The sequence below is a fragment of the Heloderma suspectum genome, chromosome 1, assembly GCF_057233095.1.
Source record: "Heloderma suspectum isolate Gila_16-S chromosome 1, 16-S_ref, whole genome shotgun sequence".
Classification (NCBI taxonomy): Eukaryota; Metazoa; Chordata; class Lepidosauria; order Squamata; family Helodermatidae; genus Heloderma; species Heloderma suspectum.
Window position 1 is genome coordinate 434,757,006 of NC_139458.1, and position 24,495 is coordinate 434,781,500.

Consider the following 24,495-nt stretch of genomic DNA (forward strand, 5'->3'; position numbering starts at 1 on the left):
TCTCGAAGCTTGCGTGGCTTTGCTGTCTAATGTTAGCAACACAGTCCCGATTGACCCCGCAAGCTACACACGCAGCCGTTTTGAGGGCAGTTTGATTGGCAACACGTAACAGCCATTGCTGTTCATTGGGCTGCTGCCTGGTTTTGCTCGAGGGGGCTTAGACACCAAGGTTAACCCCCGGGGCCCTTGGCTGACAATCTGGAGGGGGCACAGCACCGTGAGCAAAAGCCATGAGGCAACTTTGTGTAAGCGCAGGCACGTATATTAGCCCTGTCTGGGATCGTGAGTCTTTCTACAAGTGTCTGTCCTGTGTTCGGGCTGTGGGACCGGTTATGCCACACCCCTCCCAAACCCAGTCCTAGATGTGAGCTATTCTCCCAGTATTCTGACTAGGCTTTGATTGAGCCATCCCACCTTAAAAGCCACTTGTGAGGGTGATCCAAAGATTTTGCCTGATGTACTAACCTGTGTGGGTCTAGGGGAGAAATTTCCCTTGTCTTCAGAAGACTGAAAAGACCAGGATTCCAAGGATGAGAGATAACAGTCCCCTGACTTCGACAGCCGCACATATGGCTGGTACCAAGCTCGTAGAAATGGGGCCATGGATGTCTTCAAAGGGCCCACCCAGCGGAGCTACAGTGTGAACCCACTTGCTTTCCTACGGCCTGGGAAACTAGCAGGAAGGGGGATGTTCAGCTAAGTGAACCTCCCCAGATGTTATATTCTGCTTTGAAGGACTTCAGTCGGCTTCCCTTTCTTTGGAGGTGGGGCCTGTTATGGCCTGAGATAGGGCCTTCTCAGTGGTGGCACTAAAATGTTGGAGTAGCCTCCCAAGGGAGGCTCATCTGGTTGTGAGGTTTGGGGCACCAGGTGAATCTTTTTTCATTTGGCCAAGCCTTTTAGCTCTTCTGTTTTAGGATTGTTCTTGAGCTCCCATGAGATTGCCTCTGTCTTCAGTTTGATTGCATGCTGCTGTACTGTTTTAATATGTTTTATGTGTTCACACAGCACAATCCTATGCATGCTTTGCTCAGAAGCAAGCCCCAGTATGTCCCGTGGGGCTTAGTTCTGCATACACACCCCTTAGAAAGTGTGTTTAGGATGACACACTTGTAATTTCTTGTCAGTCACTCTGTGGCCTGTAAACTGGCCTCTTGCTGAAGGGGTTTTTAATTGGTTGAGGGCCGTTTATTTCTTTTATTGTGGCAGTTTTAATTGTGTTTTTAATTTATTTGTTTTTATGTTATGTTTTAATTAATATTTTATTTTTTTAATTAGTATTCTATTAATGTTCTGCCATTTGAGGGCAGAAAGGTGGATATAAATTAGATACATTCATATACAGTCAGGGCCAGAAATATTGGAACAAGGATAACTGTTTTGGCAGTTGGCCTCTGTACACCACCACATTGAAGTTGAAACACACCAGATGGGAGCGAAGTCAGGGCTTTCAGCTGTAATTCAAGGGGTTTGACAAAAGTGGGGCACTAACCATTCAGGAAGTACAGCCAGTGGCATACACACGCCCCCATCATTGGTGGCTCATAAGTAATGGAACAAACCAACATCATTTCAAACTGAAGGATCGCCTTTAATACCTGGATGAAAATCCTTTGCAGTCAATGACTGTCTGAAGTCTGGAACCCATGGACATGACCAAATGCTGAGGTTCCTCCCTCGAGATGCTTTGCCAGGCCTTTCCTGCAGCTGCCTTCAGCTGCTGCTTGTTTGTGGGTCTTTCTGCCTTCAGTCTTGTCTTCAGTAAGTGAAAAGCAAGCTCTGTTGGGTTGAGATCAGGTGACTGACTTGGCCATTGAAGAACATCCCACTTCTTTGCCTTGAGAAACTCTTGGGTAGCTTTTGCTGTATATTTTGGGTCATTATCCATCTGCCACATAAAGCGGTGTCCTATCCGTTTGGCAGCATTTGGCTGAATCTGAGCAGAAAGTATAGCCCTATACACTTCAGAATTCATCCTGCCGCTTTGATCAAACACCAGTGACCCAGTTCCATCGGCAGCCATACATGCCCATGCCATAACACTGCCTCCACCATGTTTGACAGATGATGTGGTATGCTTTGGATCATGAGCTGTTCCTTTCCTTCTCCATACTTGTCTCTTCCCATCATTCTGGTACAAGTTAATCTTGGTTTCATCAGTCCAAAGAATCTTATTCCAGAACTGGGCAGGCTTTCTTAGGTGTTTGCTGGCAAAGGCTAATCTGGCCTGTCTTTGAGCGTTACCAGTGGTTTGCACCTTGTTGTGAAGCCTCTGTATTTACATTCATAAAGCCGTCTCTTGATGTAGATGTTGACAATGACATGCCTACCTCCGCAAGAGTGTTCTTGACCTGGTTAGATGTTGTGAAAGGGTTCCTCTTCACCATGGGCAGAATTCTGCAGTCATCCACTTTAGTGGTCTTCCAGGCCTTTTGCTGTTGCTGAGCTTGCCAGTTAATTCCTTCTATTTCAGGATGTTCCAAACTGTTGTATCGGCCACTCCCATTGTTTTTGCAATCTCTCTGATAGGTTTGTTTCCTCAGCCTAATGATGGCCTCCACTTGCATGGACACCTCTTTGGACCTCATGTTGGGAGTTCCAGTGAACAGCTACCAAATGCAAATGTAACACTCAGAACCTCTTCCAGGCCTTTCATCTGCTTGATTGGTCATGGGGTACCCAGGAAACAGGCCACACCTGGCCATGCAGCTGCTGGTCAGCCATTTGTTCCATTACTTATGAGCCACCAATGATGGGTGTGTGTATGCCACTGGCTGTCCTTCCTGAATGGTTAGTGCCCCACTTTTGTCAAACCGCTTGAATTACAGCTGAAAGTCCTGACTTCACTCCCATCTGGGTGTGTTTCCTTTCAACTTCAATGTGGTGGTGTATAGAGGCCAACTGCCAAAACAGTTATCCTTGTTCCAGTATTTCTGGCCCTGCTTGTAAATGCTTCCTATAAATAAGAACAAATAAGAAATGAGAAACAGCAGGGGTGAGTGAGTAGAGCACCCATGAGAGGAGGAAGGGGGCTACTTAGCCTGGGAGGCGGCACCCATTGCAGGTCACTTGCCTGAGTGTCCCACAAAAAGCTGTAGTTAGCCCCAGACCCAACTGCCAAAGATCCAGTTAAAAGCGTAACCTGTAATCTGAAAACATTCAGTCAAACAGGTCCAAAACATCTTCCCAAATCCATATCTCCCTGGACTGGTTTGGATAGCTTTGGATTTAAGCCTGTGACAGGTTTTGCAATGATTTGGTAACACGTAGTACCACAAAAGCCTGTCCACAGGGGACGTGCAGCACACAGCTTGGGATGCATGAAGTGCGCCCAGTTGCACATGGAAAGTAGGAATCCAGTTGTGTGAATTGCACAATCCAGATAATCCCCCATATTCTCCCGCTTTGCTGTGTGGGACCCTGACCACCATATGCACATGTGGGGCATTCACACATGGCTGGGATGTGGGGATTGTTTGCATGTGCGGAAACGGAGCATCTGATCCCACACAATGTGGCTTCTGCTTGCAATGCAGCAGGTCAAGTTCTCAGTCCCACCCACCCATCCAAATTCTGGTGCTTGCTCCTACTGCAAACTCGCCAGAGTTGTCCCAGTTCAGACCTGAGCGTTGTAAAGACCAGTGGAGACTGGTGGCTCCGATGTCAGTGGGGTGATGAATCCACTCCGGGTTTCAGTTGGAACTGGTCAGAACTCTAAAGGAGTTCTCCTTTAGAGTTCTGACTGGTTCTGACTGAAACTCAGAGTGGGTTCACTGCCCCACTGATTTGCCCTTGGATAACTCCATTAGAGTTCTGACTGGCTCCAACTGAAACCCGGATTCACAGCCCCACTGACATCGGATCCACCAGCCTCCTCTGGTGAAGACCAACCAGGGGTGGGATGCCAGAGGCTTTAGGCCTCAGGGTTAAGTCAAGAAGGGTGGGAGGAATGTCTCAGTAAATGAAATTAAATTTGTTACTTTTCTGCCTAGAAATCAGTGTATTTGTTTCTTGGGCTTTCTGTAGAGTTGTTTCCAAGTATTCATAGGTCTATTCTAGTCCCATTTTGCCCCTCAACATGTGAAGGAATAAGACAGTAGCACAATAATAATGTTTGACTCTGATTGGTCTTGTTCTTATAGAAGGAAATATTTTGATCATCTCTTTTGGATCATCAAATAACTGCCGGTCATTTTTATTACTCTGAGGATTGTTCTGAAGAAGTTATATATGGGCCAGCTGATACCAGGATAGCCTGTTCTTCAAAATGCACAATGTGTGTAGTTATTGTGAGCCTGTCTTTTACTGTAATCGTAATATGAAATTCAATGCGGTCTGAATTTTTAATATGCATAGGATGTGTAACAACATTTTCCACACCGATTTTAAAGTGGCCATTGTGGAACAAAAAGCTTCAAAGGGGGTTTACAGTGAGAGACTGCCGAGTCAGAATTCAGCAACAGGTTTAATTCTACTGCCAAAGACTTGAATCGGGATAAAGGGTTTTTATCACGCTACATGTGTTAATTGGCTTACCTAGTGCCAGGATGTTATCAGCAGCTTCTACAGTCGGAATGACTATTTGTTAATAATGCGATTGTCGCTGTCAGTAATTTCTGCATTTAATTTCTTTCTGACCTCACTGTTTACAATTCTCTTTCCTGCCATCACCATATGTACTGCATATAAACCTGGAACTCTCTATAAGAGTCTATGCATCTAATGGTGGGCTATAATCCACAAATGCTTATGCCAGAATAAATGTGTTAGTCTTTAAGGCACAAAGATGGGCAATTTGTACACCAGTTGCTGGGGCACATGGGCAGGAGGGTGCTGTTGCACTCATGTCCTGCTTGTGGTTTCCTGTGGGGAGTGGTTGGCCACTGTGTAAACAGAATGCTGGACTAGATGGACCCGTGGTCTGATCCAGCAGGGCTCTTCTCATGTTCTCGGTCTGATCCAGCAGGGCTCTTCTCATGTTCTTGGTCTGATCCAGCAGGGCTCTTCTCATGTTCTTGGTCTGATCCAGCAGGGCTCTTCTAATGTTCTTATGGTGGTCCTCCAGATGTTTTGGCCTACAACTCCCATCAGTCCTTGCCAGCACAACCAAAAGTGAGGGATGATGGGAGTCATAGGCCAAAACATCTGGAGGACCACAAATTGCCCACTTCTGCTTTAAGGTGCCACAAGACTCCTTGATATCTTGGCTGCAGTAAACTAGCACCACTGCCCCTCTGGAAATGGTTACATTTTTTGCAACTGTGTGATTCATGCCACTTCTGTTCTTGCCTTCCAGTTACCTTTAAGAGTTCATCAGGATGACCCAGCCTTCTGCTGACTACCTCTCCTCCCCCTACAGCTATGAGCAGACCCTTCCCCCTGTGGCTCGGAAGAACGCTATCACCCAGGTGCCCCCAGCCAAGAAGATAACCTTCTACAAGAGTGGAGACCCCCAGTTTGGAGGGGTCAAAGTGGCCATCAACCATCGCAGCTTCAAGAGCTTCAGTGCCCTCATGGACGACCTGTCCCACAGGGTCCCTCTACCGTTTGGGGTGCGGACCATCACAACGCCCCGTGGGATCCACTGCATCAACACTCTGGACCAGCTGGAGGACGAGGGGTGCTATTTGTGCTCAGACAAGAAGTACGTCACTCCCATCAGCCTTGGGACTATCAGCCAGAAGCTTGCTTCTCAGAAGGCCGGCCCGCCCAACAGCACTTTACAGAAGGCAGCCCAAGATGTCAAGCGCGAGGACTACTCGATGGCTTTCGCCCAGCAGAGTCCACAGATTGCAAAGAAGATCACCCTGGTTAAGAACGGAGACTTCACCACGCAGCGGCCCATTATCCTCAACCGTCGGAATGCACGCAGCTTCAAGACGCTCCTGGATGAGATTTCGGAGATCATGCAGTTCCCCGTGAAGAAGCTCTATGCGGTGGATGGGAAGAGGGTGAGTCTTTATGCTGCACAGCGCTTCGCATAAAAGCAGCCTGAGCCTGGGACCACTGGTCTAGCTAGCCCAATCCCAGCATTAGGGATCTTATTATATTAAGCAGCATAGAACAAATTAAGTGACACAGAGCGTGACGCAAATCGCAGCATTGCAAAAAGCAAAACAAACATCAAAGGAAATCGGCAAACTCTGTGCTAGAACTTTGCCGACCCTGAGCTGCCAGATCGAAGCCAAAGAGGTCTTGCTCTACTAAACTGTAGAAACAAAATGGCCTGATCCCATCCTTTCCCTGCTGCTTTCCTACCTGCAAAGAGGAAGCTGCAGGAGTGCGAGTATTTTTCCCCTGCAAGGAGAAAAGCGGTCTGCAGAGGTAGATTTTGGGAGAACAGACAGCAGGAGGGAAAGGATGAAGCAGCCACTTCTCCCACAGCCCCCACTCTGCAGCTCCTTTTCATTTAAAAAAGCAAAACCCCCCAAATGTTGGGAGACTTTTTGCATGGCTCCCATGTAATATCATGTTTGCCTTTTAGTATCTCACTATCAAATGTGATCATTTCACACATGGTGACATTCAAATAGAGCTCCCTGCCACCCACTATGGGGGGGGGGGGAACGGACCCATACGTACCTGTGCACATGTTCACGATCCTCTTCATACACCTGATTTTGGGGGCGGGGGGATCACTGGCAGCAACTTGGTCTTTTCCATCTCCAGTTTTTAACTGATGGTAACGGGCCATGATCCTGGGACTTTCTGCATGTAACATTGGAAGCTGCCTATACTGAGCCAGGCCCTGGCTCCATCTCACCCAGTATTGTCGACACTGACTGGCAGCAGCATCTCTCCAGGATTTCAGGCAGGGGTTTTTCCAGCCCTACCTAGAGATGTTGGGGATTGAACCAGGGACCTTTTACCACTGAACTACAGCCCCTTCCTAGAGAGGCTTTGCTTAGAACAGGGGTGCTGAATCTCAGGCCTGTGAGTCAAATCCGGCCCACCTGAGGTCCCAGACTGCCCCAGAAGGCCACACCCCCTCCCTCTGGCACCCACCCCTTCCCCCAACCTCTGGTCATTTGGTGGTTTCTTGGCTCTTGCGTGGGGTGTTCTCCATTCTAACAGGTTGAAATACCTCTTCCAAGGCTTAGTTACAGGCAGCAAGAGATTTCAGATAAAATATGCCAGCATTTTTTTGCATTTTGGTCTCACCTCTTTTTGCCTTTTGCCACGCCCGTCACTGGAATGTGGCCCCCGAGAGCTTCTTTGAAATTTACTTTGGCCTTTGAGAAAGAGGTTCAACAGCCCTGGCTTAGATACATGTTATTTTAACATGTATGTTTGTTATAGGTCCATCCCACCCTTCCTCCAATGAGCTCCAGATGGCAGTCTGGGTTCTCCTTCCCCCGTGTATATTCACAACAACCCTGTGAGGTAGATCAGGCTCACTGTGTGTGTGTGTGTGAGAGAGAGAGACAGACAGACAGACAGAAACAGAGAAAGCGTCATAGGTAAGTGAGGATTTAAACCCAGCTCTCCCCAGTTTGAGTCAAACGCTATAACCACTACACCATGCTGCCTTTTAAACCAACCTGAGTCAGAAGGTGTTCTGTGAATGGGACCTTGAATGTGTGAAGGTCCAGAACCTGCTCAGCCCCCACTCCTTTTGTCCATTTCTAAGACTTGATGAGTGTCTGTGCAGGTCCTTGGTCCTTTAAGGAGCACCCTGTCTGGCTTCCCCCTCTGTTAATCTGCTGTGCTCCCTGAGAATGCAACAGGACCTTAAATACATAATACAGACTTCCCCAACCTGAGGCCCTCCAAATGTGTTGGACTGCAACTCCCATCAGCCAGTGGCAGTGCTGGCTGGGAATGATGGGAGTTGCATTCCAACACATCTGGAGGCACCAGGTTGGGAAAGACTGACATAAGGTATATTATAGTGTTCACATGAACACAGTCTATACCACCCCTGCCTCTTCTTTAAGGACTCACCTGTACTTTCCTTCCCAGACTGCCCCTTCTCTTTAATCCTCTCAGCCCCCAAACTCTTCTCCCCAGTTTATTCTACAAGGGCAGTTTTTCCAACAGTCACAGAATCTTGGAATGTTCCTTCCTGCTGGGGCCTGTGAAACAGGGAACAACCGAGGACCAGTCTGAGACATTCAGCTGGAGCAGGTGGCAATGTTTTTCCTGGACTCTACCATGCTTGAATGTTTACACACACACACACACACACACACACACACACACACACACAGCCTTGCTTGCAGAAAAAGAGCCCAGCAGGGAGAAGGCTAGACTGAACATGATAAGTGTGGGGAATTTTCCCTGTGGGAGCATGTCCAAAGGTGTTGCCTCCCTGGCCTGCAGCCTGAAGGGTTAGAGTCCAGGAAAAGCTGTATTGCTTGAGGGTTGTTAGTAGGGTGGCCACTGATGTGTTGCCAAAAAAGAGGACATGCATCACCAGAAAAGAGGACAAAAGAGGGCTTCTATTTGCAAACAATTTGCATGTGCTAACTGATCTTTATTTTATTTATTTATTACATTTATATCCTGCCTTTTTTTCCTCCTTAAGAAACCCAAGGCAGCTTACATGATCCGCCTCCTCTCCATTTTATCCTCACAACAACATCCCTGCGAGGTGGGTTGGGCTGAGAGTCTGTGACTGGCCCAAAGTCACCCAGTGAGCTTCCTTGGCCGAGTGGGGACTAGAACCCAGATCTCCCAATTCTCAGTCCAACACTCCAGCCACTACACCACACTGGCTCTCAGAGATAATTACTGTATCATTTAAATAGAAATTCATTTCATCTCGCCACAGTGGACCAGGGCTCATTCTCTTGCCCAGGTGCTCCTAACTGCGGATGGGCAACTTCAAGGCCCCAGCTCTTCCTTCTGATGGTTCCTTATCTTTAAACCAGACTTGGACTAGGCAGTCCTTCCAATAGAGGACTGTCCTCTGTAAATTAGGACACATGGCCACCCTAGCTAGTGTTAATACTTTTATTTATTTATTTATATTTATTTATTTACAACATTTATATACCGCTGCACATCTAAACAGATCCCAGAGCAGTGGACAATAAAAGATTAGAAGAATAAAATACCATGGTGAGAGATTCATGACAGATAAAAGGAAGAGAAACTATGGAATTTGCTACCCCAGGATGTAGTGATGGCCACCAATTTGGATGGCTTTAAAAGGGGACTGGACAAATTCCTGGAGGAAAAGGCTATCCATGACTGCTAGGCTTGATGGCTATGTTCTACGTCCAGTACCAGAGGCAGTGAGCCTATATACAGCAGTTGCTGGGGAACATGGGCGGGAGGGTGCTGTTGCGCTCATGCCCTACTTGTGGGTTCCTGGTCGACAGCTGGTTGGCCACTGTGTGAACAGAATGCTGGACTAAATGGACCCTTGGTCTGATCCTGCATCTAAAGTGCATATATTATGTACTTTAATATAAGTACATAAGAACATCTTCTGATGTTCTTATGTACTTATATTAAAACATATGACGAATAAAACAGCATATTAAAAGTTTTAAAAAACAGAACACCAATAAAAACTGTGGCTGGTCAGTCAATGAAGGCTTCTTCGTTGAAATAAAGATGTCTCCAGCAGGCACCGAAAACAACACAATGTTGGTGCCTCCCTGACCTCCAGAGGCAGGGAGTTCCACAGAAAGGGGGCCACCACACTGAAGGCTCTACTCTGGGTGGACTCCAGTTGGGCATAGATCCATGCGGAACCACCAGGAGCATCCCATCTGATGACCTCAGTGACCAGGCAGGTTGATAGGACAGAAAGTCCTTTCTCAATTTATACAGGTATAGCAGAGATATAATACGACTAACAGCTGCTTTGAGTGGGGATGGGTTTGATCAGAAATGCCCCCTCATCCAGCATTAAGCCCAGATCTGGTTCAGCCCTTCTGAATACACAGCTGCTTTTACATCTCAAAAAAACTTAGGGTGATCTGCTTATGGATCTTCCATGTCCCAGGTAGCTTGCCCTTTGCCATTATGCTGCCTTTCAGGGCAAAGCCCCCACCCCCTGGCAGCCTACAGACATTATTAAAGCAATAAAAATCTATTTTAAAAATACATACAGAACAATCCAATTCCCAAACTCAAACAACAGCAGGAGTTTAAAAGGACAGGACAACACTTGTAAACTGAGACAAACAAACAAACATAGAAGGACAGCCCATATGTACACCCTTTGGGAGAGAGTTCCAGAGGTGCTCTTCTGAAATTCAGCCACCAGGGATTGCCACCATGTGCAAACCAGGTCTGAATGTCCATCCACCCCCATTCTCCACATCTGTTTTTCTCCCGTAGGGGCCATAGCTCAGTGTGATAGAGCACACGCTTTGCATGCAGAAGGGCTGATCCTTGGCTTCCCCAGGTAAGGCAAGGAAAGCATCCTGCCTGAAACCCTCGACAATACTGGGCTACATGGACCAATGGTCTCACTCAGTATAAGGCAGCGTCCTATGTTCCCTTCCTCCGGCCCCTGCTCTCCTTTTCTCTCTCTCTCTCTCTCTCTCTCTCTCTTTATTTATTTATTTATTTATTTATTATTAAATTTATTAATCGCCCATCTGGCTGGTCACCCAGCTACTATGGGCGATGTACAGCGTATAATAAAACAGTTTAAAACAATAAAATTCTACAATAAAAATGTTTTCTAAAATACCCTGACCCACCCCAAATGCCTGCCTGAACAAGCACGTTTTTAATGCACGACGGAAGCTCATTAAAGAGGGGGCATGGCGGAGTTCCCTAGGGAGGGAGTTCCACAGAGTGGGGGCCACCACAGAAAAGGCCCTCTCCCTCATCCCCACCAGTCTAGCTGTCCTGGCTGATGGGACAGAGAGAAGGCCATCCGAGGCTGATCTTGTTAAGCGGCCCGTCTTGTGTTGCTGGAGGCACTCCTTAAGATAGGCTGGGCTGGAACCATATAGGGTTTTAAAGGTCAAAACTCTATTAGTTTTTACTTCCCGTAAAGAAAAATTGGTGGTGGATCCACTGGTGTGACTCACCTTGTATCCGACTAGAGATCCACGAAGTTGGGTCAGCCTGGGTTGCCAGGACTCCCACCTCCCCTTCAGTGCACTCCTATACATGTTTACTTGGAAGTAAGCACCCCTGTGTTCTCCGAGCTTACTCCCGGATAAGTGTGCATACTGTGAATCTTTTGCAGCTGGGGAGGACAACAGGGACTCATTTTGGCGGCGAGTGGCCAAGGCATTGCGAGAGCATTGGCTGCCCAAATGGCCAGCCCGGGCCTTCCTCCCGAGCTTGGGAGGTGGGAGAGCCGTGGGGATGGCCACCAACGGCTTTGAAAGGGGATCAGACAAATTCATGGGGGATGCGGCTATGAATGGCTACTAGTCATGATGTCTATAGCCAAGCGTTCCCCACCCTGGGTCCTCCAATATACACCCACCCACCCATTCCATGTGCAGAAGTCAAATGGACTGGCAGTTGAATTGTTCTTCAGCACCAGCGATGGGACAGTGTCCTCCATTGTACCTGAGACAGCAGTTGACTTTGCGGGGTGGGCAGGTCAGGGCATGGGGCATACACAGATCTGTCCTCCAACAGAGTAATGATGGGGGGCGGCGGGCTCAGAAGGCACAGCCAGGGGACTGCTGACACTGCGCCCCAACATCTACCACCTGAGGCAGTTGTCTCTGTCTCACTCTGCCTAATGGTAGGGCCGGCCCTGCTTGTTTGCTCACTAGCCTGTCCTGCAGGGAGGCACTTGGTCTGCCAGCTGGAAGAAGAGGCCAGAGTAAAAACTAGGCAGGCAAGCTGGTGGAGAGTAGGGAGAATGGTTTTGGGGAGTGGATGCATTGGTATACTAGAGACAGGCGCAGTTAATAATTTAAAAAAAAAACAGTACTCAGATAGTTTTCTCGGTCCTTTGAGTGTCATTTTTGGGTTGCATCTGTCTTCAGCTGTAATTTGGTTGGTTGGTTGGTTTCATTTGTCTCGCTTTCCTGACTAAGGGTACAATCCTAGACGTGTTCAGATGGAAAGAAGTGCTACAACTCCCAGCATTCCCCAGCCAGCCATGCTGGCTGGGGAATGCTGGGACTTGTAGCACTTCTTTCTGTCAAAACATGCAATGTACCCTAAAAGGGGAGAGGGTCACTTCTGGGTCACCCTAAAAGGGGAGAGGGTCACTTTTGGCCCGTCATCTCGTGATGACTAGAGTTGTCTCCGACTTTCACCCGAAGTGACACTAGGGGCCAATTGTGATGGCTGCTTAAGAGAAACATCTGTGAGGATTCCTATAAGGTTTTTAAAAATCACCAAGAGTTTCACATGTCTCTGGAGCTGCCACATGATGTTGCCAAAAGCAAAATTTGAGATTTATTTATGGCATTTTTAACCCACTCCCGCTCCTAGAAGCTCAGAGCAATCTACATGGTTCTTCCCTCCTCTGCTTTTATTCTCACAACAACCCTGTGAGGTAGGTTAAACTGGGAGCAAGTGATTGGCCAGAGCTTCATAACTGAGCAAAGGTTTGGGAAGGTGACCACAACGCGTCGCCAAAACAGAGGGCAAAAGAGGGCACAGATTTGCATAAAAAATGCATATTCTAATGTATAAGTATCAATGCACATTTAGAAATAATGCTTAGAATTTACATGGACATACAATACATCTCACCATTGTGTGAAGACTGTGGCCAGGTAACCTCTGTTCCTTGCTCAGTCTGCTGGCCAGGTGCTGTTGAGGAAAAACTTCAAGGCCCTTCCCTGCTCTCCCTTCTTCTGGTTCTTTATCTTTAAACTGGAGTTGGACTGGGCAGCCCTTCAAATAGAGGATACCTTCCAACAGAGGACTGTTCTCTGTAAAGGAGGACACACGGCCATCCAGGACTACGTCCAACACTGTAGCCACTACGCTACTGAGATGATCTCAGGAGAGTGGGCAGGTGGGTCTTCCTACCCGCTGTCTAGTTTTGACTGCTCCCGTGCTTGTCTCCTCTCCAGATCGACAGCATGCAGGCTCTCTTGCATTGCCCCAGTGTGCTGATCTGCGTGGGCCGGGAGCCCTTCAAGCCCCTCGTGACGGAGAGTTCCAGGAAGCACTCCTCGGAGAAACTGCCTGGCCTGGCTTCACGATCCAACAGCAATAATATTGGTGAAAGCCATGAAAGTGAGAGAAAGATGGCAGGTGGATGGGTTTGGGTTGGTGTTTTGCAGGTGGTGGGAGGAATGTATTGATAGCCCTCTCTGATTAAAAAAAGACTTTTTTTGTTCACTGTCAGGGGCTGTCTGGTCAGGCATGTGCATATTATTTTTGCTTGCACACATCTATCTATCTGTCTAGCTAGCTAGCTATCATCTTTCTATCTATACATGCGTGCACACACACACACACACACACACACACACACACACAGCTTGACATCTTAAAATGAGTCAAATCACAGCACCAGCCTGACTACGGGAATAAAATGGAGCTTGCTTCTGCTGCTAAACACGTTTACTTGGGAAACACCATTTTGTTGGGAAACACCATTTTGTTGTAGAAGGGGAGATTAGATATAGAGATATAGAGATATAAACTGGAGCAGCCTGTTGCAAGAGATTTCAACTCTCCTGCACATAGCCTGTCGGATTTACAGTTGGTTCCAACAGAACAAACAAAAGACCCTGATATGCTTGACAAAAGGGAACATTTCTGGATCTAGAGACTGAGAACAGCTTAGTCCCCATGGCCTTAATCTGGAGGACAATTCATAAGCATAGTGCCGCTCATATCTCCATTTTTTCTCCTAAGGAACTTTAATCTCCAGGCATTCCAAACGGCCACTCCAGTTAACAGCACAGCTACTGATGAGGGCAGAAGCCAAAACATTTAGCTTCAAATATATATATTTTAATACTCTGTTGTTAGTCTTTCTATCTTTCTTATACATTGTACCTTCAGTCTGATGGCATCCACAGTGGATCCAGAGTCTCTGTATTGCTTTGCTGTTGTGCCACTTTACACCAGCCCCCCTCTCTCTATATATAGTCCCTTTCCACAACAAAATGCTGCTTCTTCCCAAGGAAATTTTGTTTAGCAGAAGAAGCAAACTCCATTTTATTCCTGTACTCATGCTGGTGATTTAAGTGACTTTAAGATGTCAAACTGTACATGCTCTTTAAAAAATAAATAAATCAGGGTTGGCAAACCGTCCTTTCTTTTGTTTTTTGCGCGATTGTATTAGGGATGTAGAAGCAGTGGTTGTAAAGCAGGGGTGGAGAATGTGTGGCCCTCCAAATGTTGCTGATCTGCAACACCCATCAGCTCTAGCTAACATAGTCAGTCAATAGTCAGGGGTGAGGGGAGTTGTAGTCCAGCAACACTGGAGGGCCAAACGTTCCCCATCCCTGCTATAAAGACTGGCCTGGTGGCCCGGGGAGGGGGCGGAGAGAAGAGAACCATTAGGTGTGTGCTTCAGAACCAAAGTGATACACACAGGAATCTAAAGGGTCCCCCAGTAACACCATTACGCCCAAGGTCTAAAAGCTGCAAAACCGATGTAACCCAGCATTCTGACATCAACATTGGCCACCCAGATGCCTTAGGAAGCTCTCTGGAAGGCTAAGTTGTAATAGCCTGACCCAGTTCCTTGTCTCCAGCATGTAGCAGACAGAGGCACAGTGGGCCTACTCATGGAAGGTCAGTTTAACTTATCATGGCTAATACAATCTCTTTTTTTTAGTTTGTTAGTTACATCCCGTTGAATCCAAAGTTGCTAAGAAGCATCATTTAAAACCAGCATTAAAAAAGAAAACAAAAACTATTAATAAATATTTTCTGACCTTGAGTCAAAGGAAACCAGAAGCAGCAGACGAGACCAGCAGCAAAATCCCCTTAGCCAGTAATGAAGTCATGCAGTCCTCAAAGGCACTCTGAAAGAGATGGGTCTTGATCGTACCTGTAGCCAAAAGTTAGGAGCGATGGAGCCAAGCAAGCCTTCCGGATAGACCACTGATAATCCCTTCTTTCATGAATGGATGCAATCCTCTTTCCAACCCTTCTGAGCTGGAGGCCATCCCTACATCTTATTCTAATAGATTCCACAACTCAGTTATAAGAAATGAAAAGGATATGGAATAACAGGGCCACCCTTTGATCATCCTAGAGCAGGGATGAGCAGAAGGTAGATCAGCATCTACCAACTAGTAGATTGTTGTGTTATTTGCAGTAGATAGGCAGGGATTTCTGACTCCCATTTCTGACTCCCATTTCATTTCTGACTCCCATTTCATTTCTGACCCCCATTTCAGTGTTTTCTGGCTTTAACATTTGCAACGACAAAATGATTACACTACTGGAATGAAGAGAAGTTTGGGTTAGGAATGGGTTTTTGTGTAGAAGCTCTGTGAGCTCAGAACAATTCTGGGACTCTAAACAAATTCCTGGGCTAAGCAGCTGCTTAGAGATACCCCGTTCTTTAATTCTAAGTGCATGTCTTTTGCACCTGGCTCCACTTGATGGATCTCAGAGTTCTAGTAGGACTCCAAGTAGATCCCAGCCAGAAGTCTGAAATCTGTCTTCACCTGCTTATAGTGCAACAGCAGGCCCTGTGGGAGACATCAGTGGACAAAGACAAAGGGTAGGCTTGAGTCCCTGTGTAAGCGGGCCTGGGATAGGCTAGGTCTCCTGTTCTTCAAGTCTAGGGGATGCCAGGAACTGAACCTGAACCCTTCAGCATTTTAAGCATGTGCCCTACCCCTGAGCTCCCCTACACACACTTTTCTGTGTTCAGTTCTGTATGTTTCATGCACATCCTTATAATTTATCTTCTGTGTTTTCTCATTCCCTTCCCACCCCTTCCCCACACATTATAGTGAACTTTGGGTTGAAAGCCAAAAAGAGTGTGATCCACCCAAGATCATCCTTGAGCAACCGGTCCATGAGGTTTTCCTTGTCATCAGAAAAATCCTGTCCAAACGGCCTAACAACGTCACCAGAGAACGACGCTCCCTGCTCAAACAATCATCCACACTCTAAAGCAGGGAACCTGGTGCATTCCTTAGTCAACGATGACATTGAAAAAAGGGTGCATGTGAATAAAGATGGAAGCCTGTCGGTCGAGATGAAAGTCCGCTTCCGCCTGCTCAACGACGAGACTCTCCAGTGGTCCACACAGATCAAGAAGTCCAGCCTGATGAATAAGATGCCTGGTGAAGAATCAGGCATCAGTGAAGACAATGGAGTACAACCAGTAGAGAAAATGAACCCAGAGGCTAGCTCTGAGGCAGATGACTCAGTGTATCCTTGTGATGCTGACTCTTACATCTCAAATCTTGATGAGTCTGAAAATGAGGAGGCTCATTGCCACAACTGTGGGAAACCATGTGAAGACTATGACATTTGGAAGAACCCCAAGCATGCTTCTCAAAAAGAGGAGCCAGGGATGAGGAACACTTGGTATGCGCACCCTTCTTGCTCAAGCACTTCATCACATCGGAGGATCGTTCACAAAAAAGTGGCCTCTGTTGACAGCATCCATACCTCGTCTAGTGGCGAAGAATACTCCAAGCGTGTTGCACGGGAGTCTTCTCATTATTCAGAGACTGTCGAGAACAGGGTAGAATACCATTCAGTAAAGAAACGCTGCTGTCGACATGAGTGTACCCAGGCAAACCCGAGCCAAAGGGGGTCACCAGAGGAAATGGATGCTGTAGCTTACTTGGTCAATTCACAAAATGAAGGTGACCCCACAGTGGGGGGAGATGGAGATGAAGGCAAAGGAAGCCAGGCTGGCAGCAGCAAATCAAAATCATCTCAATGTTCTGCAGAAAACCCTATAAAAGTGGGAGAGGAAATCAGTAGCGTGGCAAGAACCATCTCATCCTGTAGCATCAAGGAAAGAGAAGACATCGAAGACATTGGCTGCGCATCCTCTCCAAACAGTGTCTGCAGCAAATCCAGTAAGCGCAGCACACCTGGAGTGAGGGACAACCTAGTTTCTGAGAATGATCAAGAGATCTCTTCATTCTCCAGTGACTCCTGCTTGAAAAAAGATGCCACAGAGGAAGAAGTCGAAAAGGAAGAAGAGGACGTCACTAAAATACACCCCACTTCAGGAAGTATGGTGTCCAATCAACCAGCCAAGGAAGATGTCCATGAGTGTGGGAGATGCTCTACAGGAAGGTCCTTCCAGTCCAACATTTGCAATGGAAATAGCAGGAGAAATGACAGTGGTGAAATACACCTGTGCAGTGCTGCTTCAACTTCCTCCAGAGCATCCAGGAGAAGCAAGCGCAACCCAAATCACCTGGAGACAGGTTCCAAAGTGTCTGCCAGGCCATCCAGAGGGTCCTCCACCAAGAAAAAGAAGACAAAAAGTTCTCTACATGCAGAAGATGCCAGATCAAACAGCAGGGCTTCTTCTTATTCCAGAAGCTCACACAGAGCAGAGAAAAGAGATGCAGAAGGTCACGTATCGCATTACTCCAGCTCTCCCCCTTCAAACATGTCGTCCTTAAGTGAAGCAGCAGCACCTCCTGCAGCTTCCGACGAGGAGAGCGCAAGCAGCACTTGCGAGTGCGACAGCAAGCCCTTCGAAGGCAGCCAGGAGGGGGGCCAGCCAGAAGACACTGGCAAGACATCGTCCCCTCATTCCAGCTTCTCAGATGGCAATGGGAAAAATGGTGATGGGTCTGTTGACGTTAGTTCCCAGGGACGCTCTTCAAGACCAGCAAATGTATCCAGATCCATGTGCTCAAAATGTGGCCACATAGCAGGAGCCAGGAACAATGACCATTGGAGTGTTAATTCACGGATCTCTTCGTTTTCCAAGGTTAAGAGCAGATGTGCAGAGCTGGAGGCACTGGGGAGAAGCGAGGATGCTGGCTCGCAATCTAGTGTGGCCCAGTCTTCCCAGCCAAGGCTAAAGGAAATAAGCAGCTGCCATGCCAGTGCGGAAGACTCTTGCCAAGCATCCACAGCAGAGTCTGCCTCCATGTACAGTTTACACTGCCCGGCCCCCCCAAAAGGGAGGCCCAGTGGCCAAAATACTAGGGCAGCGCTGCTGAAGAAGAACTCCAGCGATGCCAGAGCATGTGCCGAATCAGAGCCAGCCGCCGCCGAGGAGCAGGAAGAAAAAGCTGATTTGCAGCCCCCTGAAATGGATGTAGCAAACGGGGCAGGGAATCATTCTGACCCCTTGAATGAAGAGGAAGGTTGCTGCCAAGAGAGGGGCCAAGAAGAGGCAGAGGCTGCTCCAGAAGGTGGCAACGATATCATCCCTTCTTCCCTTCCCAGTACCTCTCCGGAAGAAGTTGTGCATGAGTGGCTGAGAAAGATCCCTTCGGAGACTCTGCTGCTGAAATGTGAAATGCAGGATGATGGGGAGGGTGCAGAAGTAGATGCTGAAATACCGAGCTGCTCAAACAACCAGGAATCATTGGAAGGGGAACCTGATGAGAAGAAAGAGGATGGAAGCATGGCAGCAGCTGAGGCAGCTGGTGAAGGAGAGGAAGAGGAGGCTGCTGACAAGGAAGCAAAGAAGGACCCAGATGAGGAGAAGGATTCTGAAGTGATGTCAGGAGAGGCTGGAGCTGGCCAGGCAGAATGCAACCGTTCAGTCATCTCCAGCCAGAACAACCACAAAAAAGACTTGCCCAGCACCATCCAGACCTCTGTGCAGATCATGAAAGCCCTGCTGGCTTCCAAGCAAGAAATCAAACTGGACCGTTCCCACAGCTTGCCTGAAGTGTCCCCTAGCATGGAGAGGAAACTCAGCCACTCAGCCAATATTTTGATCACCTGCCTTGCCAGCTTGCAGCTCCTGGATGAAGAGTTGGACCCGTCCAAGAAAGAAAACAAATGCCGGAACAGGCCAAGATATACAGAGCTCCTGAACATTTTCCAGGCTCTCTGGTTTGGGTGCACCTCCGAAAAAGGTGGCACCACTTCAGGTCTGCAAGGTGAGAGCCAAGCAAAAGTGCCCTCGGGGTTCAAAGCCCATAACTCAAAAGGGGATGACTTCACACCCATGTCCTCTTCTGGGGTTGATGTAAGTAGTGGTGATGGAGGCTCAGGAGAGGGGAGCGTGGCTGGTGCCCGGGATTGCGCCATGTTGCCAGAGAAAACAGACGTCACCAAACCCACCAAAGAAGGAGCAACTGCAGGGGAGGAAGCCAATAATGAGGCAGAGCAAAAGCAGCATCCTCGCCCGCCAACGCCTTGCTCCAAATTGGAAGGCAGGGAGAAAGCAGAGTCCGGTGGGGGAGAGGAAGTAACGGAAGTGAAGGAGGACCAAGGCGGTGACTGTGAAATTGGACAGGAGGAAGAAAAAGAAATTGCTGGAGAAGAAAAGATGGAAGAGGACGGCAAGCGAAAAGATGAAAATGCAGAATGTGAAGAAACAGATGCTGATGCAGATACTGCCCAAGAGGAGACACAAGAGGACACTGCTGTTAACGAAGCGGAAGAGAGTCCCAGTCAAGAGAATGATGACAAAGCAACAGAAGAAGCAAGCGACAATGACGCTGAAGGAGGCCCAAATGGAAATGAGGCAAATGATGAGAAAGAGCCTGAAATGAATGGAGAAAAGCAGCTTGATGAGAAAGAGCCCGAAACGAAGGGAGAAAACCAGCTTGTGGATGAGTCTGAAGCTGATACGGAACCCAGCAACACGGCCCCTTGCCAAGCCACGGTGAAAGCTTTCACCATGACCCAACAACAGCCCATTGACCCTGACCCAGTGTGGGTGCTCAACCTTTTGAAGAAGATAGAGAAGGAATTCATGATGCACCACGTCAGCGCCATGAACGAGTTCAAAACAAAGTGGAACCTGCCAGACAGAGAGGAGGTGAACTTGATGATTGCAGAGCTGAAAGAGGAAGTGAGTAAGAGGATACAAAGGAGTGTCAAGAAAGAGTTAAAGAAAATCAGAAGCAGAGCAGGGAAGAGGATCCCAAGGCCTCCAGATGGCGAGCTACGGCGTGAATTTACCCTGCAAGCGGAAAGCCGAAGACGCCGCTTGCAAAGCATTCGTAACATGTCACTCTACAATGACCAGACTGTAAACCAGAGTAAGCAGTCAGAGACAAGGGACTTATCTTGTGACATAGATGAAAATTTCGTATTTAATAGCATTACGGATGATGAAAGCAAGCAACCAAGTGAAGAGGAGTATTGCCCCTGCGATGCCTGCATCAGGAAGAAAATGGCAGACAAAGCTGCAAGAAGCACAGTGACGGTGGCAAGCAATGCCCCAGTTGTGGAAGCTTTTGACCTACAGCAAATCCTGCGGATGAAAAATGTCAATGTTCCTAAAAGAAACACAGAACACGATATTGTTGATCAGGGTCCAGATGAGGAAGCCGAACAAGCAGAAAGGGAGGCTGCTGAATCTGTGGAAAATCAGGAAACAGAACCTGGTGAGGAAAAAGAAGCTGATGAAACCAATGAGCAAGAAGATCAGGAAGTGAATGAAGACGGAGCAGAAGCTCTCGCCGAGAGGGAGGAAGTATCTGAAAACCAGAACTGTGAGGAGGTAGAGTGTGAGGAAGCAATGAATGAAGGAGTAGAGGAGGAAGCAAAAGAGGTAGTGGGAGAGGAAGAAGAAAAGGAAGAGGAGGGAGCAGAGGGCGAGGGGGAAGCAATAGAGGAAGAAGGCAAGGAGGAGGAAGTGGGTGTGGAGGAGGGAGAGGAAGAAAAGGAGGAGGGGGAAGTGGAGGAGGAAGGGGAAGAAGAAAAAGAGGAAGAAGCATCTGTAAAAGAGGAAGAAAAGGAGGAAGTGGAAGAAGAGGAGAAGGAGGAAGCAAAGGGGGAAGAAGAAACAAAAGAAGAAGAGGAAGAAAAGGAGGAGTCTGTCAGAGAGGAAGCAGAAGCAGCAGGGGAGGAAGAGGGGGAGGAGGAAATGGAAGAAGATCAGGGGGGAGAGGAAGTAGAACATGATGAAGATAATCAGGAAATGGAAGCCAAAAGTGAAGAGGAAATGAATGAAGAAGAACATGAAAAAGAGGTGGATGAAGAACAACAAGCAGAAACACCAAACAAAGACCAGGAAGCTGAGGAGGAAACTAAAATGGAAGATGAAATTGATGGTGCACCAGTGGAGCCAGAAGCCGGAGAACAAGATTGCCAAGGAGATGCATCTGACTGTGCAGAAAATGCACCTGATGTTGAGGTCTCTGAAACAGAAGCTGCAGGAGAAGATCGTGAAGTTGAGGAAGAGAACCAGGCCAGTGGTGGAGAGGAGGCTGAGAATGATGCCGACCCAGAGGCAGATTGTGAGGCAAGTTCAGAAAGAGCAGAAGGGGAAGAAGAGGGTGAAAACAATGAGGGAGGTGACGCTGCAGGGGATGAAGAGGAAGCAGCAGGAGAAGGTAGCAGTGAGCCCGTGCAGGATAATGGAGAGGAAGAAGACCCTAAAGCAGCAGCAGAAGATGGAGCCGGTGAAGGCGCAGAGTCTCCCGGAAAAGGCTCTGCCTTCTCGTCCATGGGGAATTGTTCCCAGCAATCCCAGAAAGGATCTGAGGATGGGAGTGATGGAGAAGATTGTAAGGAAGAGGAGAACGTGTACAATGATGATGGTGGCAGTGATGGGGAGGCTAAAAGCGACGCAGAGAGTAAACCTGCCCAAATGTGTCCTGACTGTGAAGAGGAGGAGGAGGAGGAGGAGCAACAAGAGGAGGAAGACGACGCATGCTCTCAGGCAAGTGCTATGAAGAGAGGAGAACCCAAAACGGATGAAAATGAAGATGACAGTGGTCGGGTCTCTAACAAGAAGGATGAGAACTCAGAGGTCATTGATCAAGACGACCTGGACTTTTAGAATAAACCATCAAAGACCCTGGGATCATTTGGGATACATGTGTTTTTCTCGCCTATTAAGTCAGACATTTAAAAAAAAGAAACACACAACCTGATATAACAAAAAATATTCCAGTATAAATTCTGCATAAAACTGAGTGTGTCCCTCCTCATTCCTGGAGGTTGGTGCACTGGTAAGGCAGAGATTTGTTACTGAAAAACCTTTGCATTGGAAATTGCTGCCATCTTCTGTGCAAAACATTCCCCTTTCTCATTCCTTTGCTGTCCGATTCCCTCTCGATGTCTGTCATACGGAAATGGAAACAACCAGTGTATATTTTCATCACCACACTAAATATACTGGGAAGCTGATGCTGCCAATTGCTTCCAGTTGCACACATCAAGATGAGTATTATGTTACAATGAATGTCCGATGTACGGAAACATCGATGATCCCAGTAATTTCAATGAATGTTAAAAATGTAGAGATACTCTGTTGAATGTTGACATGCTTTCCCATAAATTTATTATTATTATTTAAATTTCTATACCACCCCATAGCCAAAGCTCTCTAGGTGGTTAATAAAGATTAAAAACATTAAGAATACAATATTCAAAATTTAAAAACATAAAAAACACACAGACAGACAGTATACTCAAAGATAACATATATCTTTATTGTGTTAGAATCCCTGATCTGTGGTAACTCCCATGGAGATCTGTATATCTTCCAGTGTGTGTGAACATCCGATGTATGGAAACATCGATGATCCCAGTGAATTTGATGGATGCTCAAAAACTGAGAGATACTCTAGACATGTTTTGACATAAATGACATGTTCAGTATTTACCAGCGTACATCTGACAAGAATGGATATAGAACAGTGAATGCTGGCATTCACAAGATTAATCTGACTTAATCTGAACTCCGTGCTGGCTCCAGGCTTGGGAAGGCCCTTGGGAAGACACCCCCAACGGGCTCCCTCCCTCAATGCGTCGACCTTCTCACCACCAGCTTCTCTTGCTCCTCATCCTCTTTCCCATCATGGCTTCCGCTCGCTTGCTTGACAGACAGAAAGCCAGTGAGCAAGAAGGCAGCGGCCTCTCCTGAGCCTCCTTCCAACTATCACCCTTGTCTGGGCCAGAGCAAGAGGAAAGTGACCAAGGAGGTTGCAACGCTGGAGAGAAAGAGTAATTCCAGGGGGCTCTTTACAGAGTGAGCCCTGTGGAATTCAGTGAGCCTTACTTCAGAGTAAATATGCATAGGGTTGTGCTCTTAATGTGGGATCTTTCAGCACATCGACCAGCTTCTTTTTTGTTCAGACACAGTCACAAAGGAATTGAAAGGGATACTGGCGTTTCCTTCTCAGGTTGCTGAGGTCCAGCTGTGGGCACTGGAGTTTAAGAAGGATATTGCAGGACACGGAATAACGGGCTCAAGTGACAGGAAGCCAGATTCCAGCTGAACATCAGGAAAAATGTCCTGACTGTTAGAGCAATACGACAATGGAACCAATGACCTAGGGAGGTGGTGGGCTCTCCCACCCTGGAGGCCTTCAAGAAGAGACTGGACAGCCATCTGTGCAGGATGCTCTGACTTGGATTCCTGCACTGAGCAGGGGGTTGGACTCGATGGCCTTGTAGGCCCCTTCAGAACTACTATTCTATGAGTCTATGATTCTATGATTCTACAACATGTCGAGGGGAAGGCGGCAAAGATGGGGAGGGGCTCGGAGACCAAGTCCTACGAGGAAAGGTTGAAGGAGATGGGTATGTTTAGCCTGGAGAAGAGACGATTAAGAGACACTATGATAGCCGTCTTCCAATATTTGAAGGGCTGGCACATGGGTGACGGAGCAAATTTGTTCTCTGTTGCTCCAGACCAGCCAAGGTGGTGCCCACCAGATGTACTGGAATACAACTCCGAGCATCCCCAAACTACTGGCCATGCTGGATAGGGCTGATGGGAGTTGTAGTACAAAAGATCCAGAGATCACCAGATGAGGGAAGGCTGCCTTAGAGGAATGGTGGGATTCAAAGTTAATTTAATGATGATGATAGAGTCAGTTCCATTTGCAAATGGAAAAGCACTGACTAAAACTGGTGTCATAAAACGAAGTGTTGGGGAGCTCATTCTCTCAAAAACCAATGTAAGAACCCCTCACCCTTGACTTGAGTAGATAGATTATTGCCAAGTGGTAAATGTGTGTGTATGTTGAATGAAGAGCTTTGGTTGTGAAAAAGCTGTCCCACAACTGGGCTTTTCTGTGTGTGTGTGCGTGCATGCGCATGCGTGCATGAGTGTGTAGACAACGTTACTCACGCTTCTGTTCATCGAAGGACTTTACATGTCCCTTGAACATTGTAACTGGCTTGAACTTTAAGATGCTCCAGTTTTGCATAACGGATATGAATGACCAGCGAGACAAGATCTGTCTTGCTCATGGGGGTGCCAGGAAGACACATTTCAGCCCCCCTCCTCCCCAGCCCCACCAAGGAAATTGTAGCTTGCCAGAGAAAACAGCTGAGGATGATGGAAAAGAACCATCAAATCTCATCTGCCCAGCTGTATAAAATGTGTCTGCTTTAAGAGGTACCCACAAGGACTCAGTCTTTCCAAGCGTGGTGACCTGTGATATCTTTTAATTATTATTTAATCTGTTTTTAGGCAAATGTTTAAATGTAAACAAAATGTGTAAAATGGAAAACAGAAATATCAAATTGAAAATAAAACAAACCTGCTTTGTTTAT

The 24,495-nt window shown here is 47.3% G+C and overlaps 2 protein-coding genes across 2 annotated transcripts in view; one reads left to right on the forward strand and one right to left on the reverse strand.

The window, feature by feature from the left end:
• The window catches only part of C1H8orf74 (chromosome 1 C8orf74 homolog), a 121,174-nt gene that overhangs the window by 83,226 nt on the left and 13,453 nt on the right, over positions 1-24,495 (reverse strand). The window contains exon 2 of the mRNA XM_084833071.1: positions 14,790-14,879. The gene's annotated coding sequence lies outside the window, so the exon portion shown is untranslated. The remainder of the gene's footprint in view (positions 1-14,789; positions 14,880-24,495) is intronic.
• RP1L1 (RP1 like 1) lies at positions 5,319-21,766 on the forward strand. Its single transcript, XM_084824172.1, has 3 exons — positions 5,319-5,951; positions 12,966-13,131; positions 15,822-21,766. Exons 1-3 carry the CDS (start codon positions 5,319-5,321, stop codon positions 21,764-21,766), a joined length of 6,744 nt encoding a protein of 2,247 aa, XP_084680298.1.

Excerpts from the sequence above, each read along its gene's own strand:
- RP1L1 (XM_084824172.1), top strand. The coding sequence starts at position 5,319 with ATGACCCAGCCTTCTGCTGACTACCTCTCCTCCCCCTACAGCTATGAG. Across the intron at positions 5,952-12,965 it reads ATGCGGTGGATGGGAAGAGG|ATCGACAGCATGCAGGCTCT; the intron begins GTGAGTCTTTAT and ends TCTCCTCTCCAG. Across the intron at positions 13,132-15,821 it reads TATTGGTGAAAGCCATGAAA|TGAACTTTGGGTTGAAAGCC; the intron begins GTGAGAGAAAGA and ends CACACATTATAG.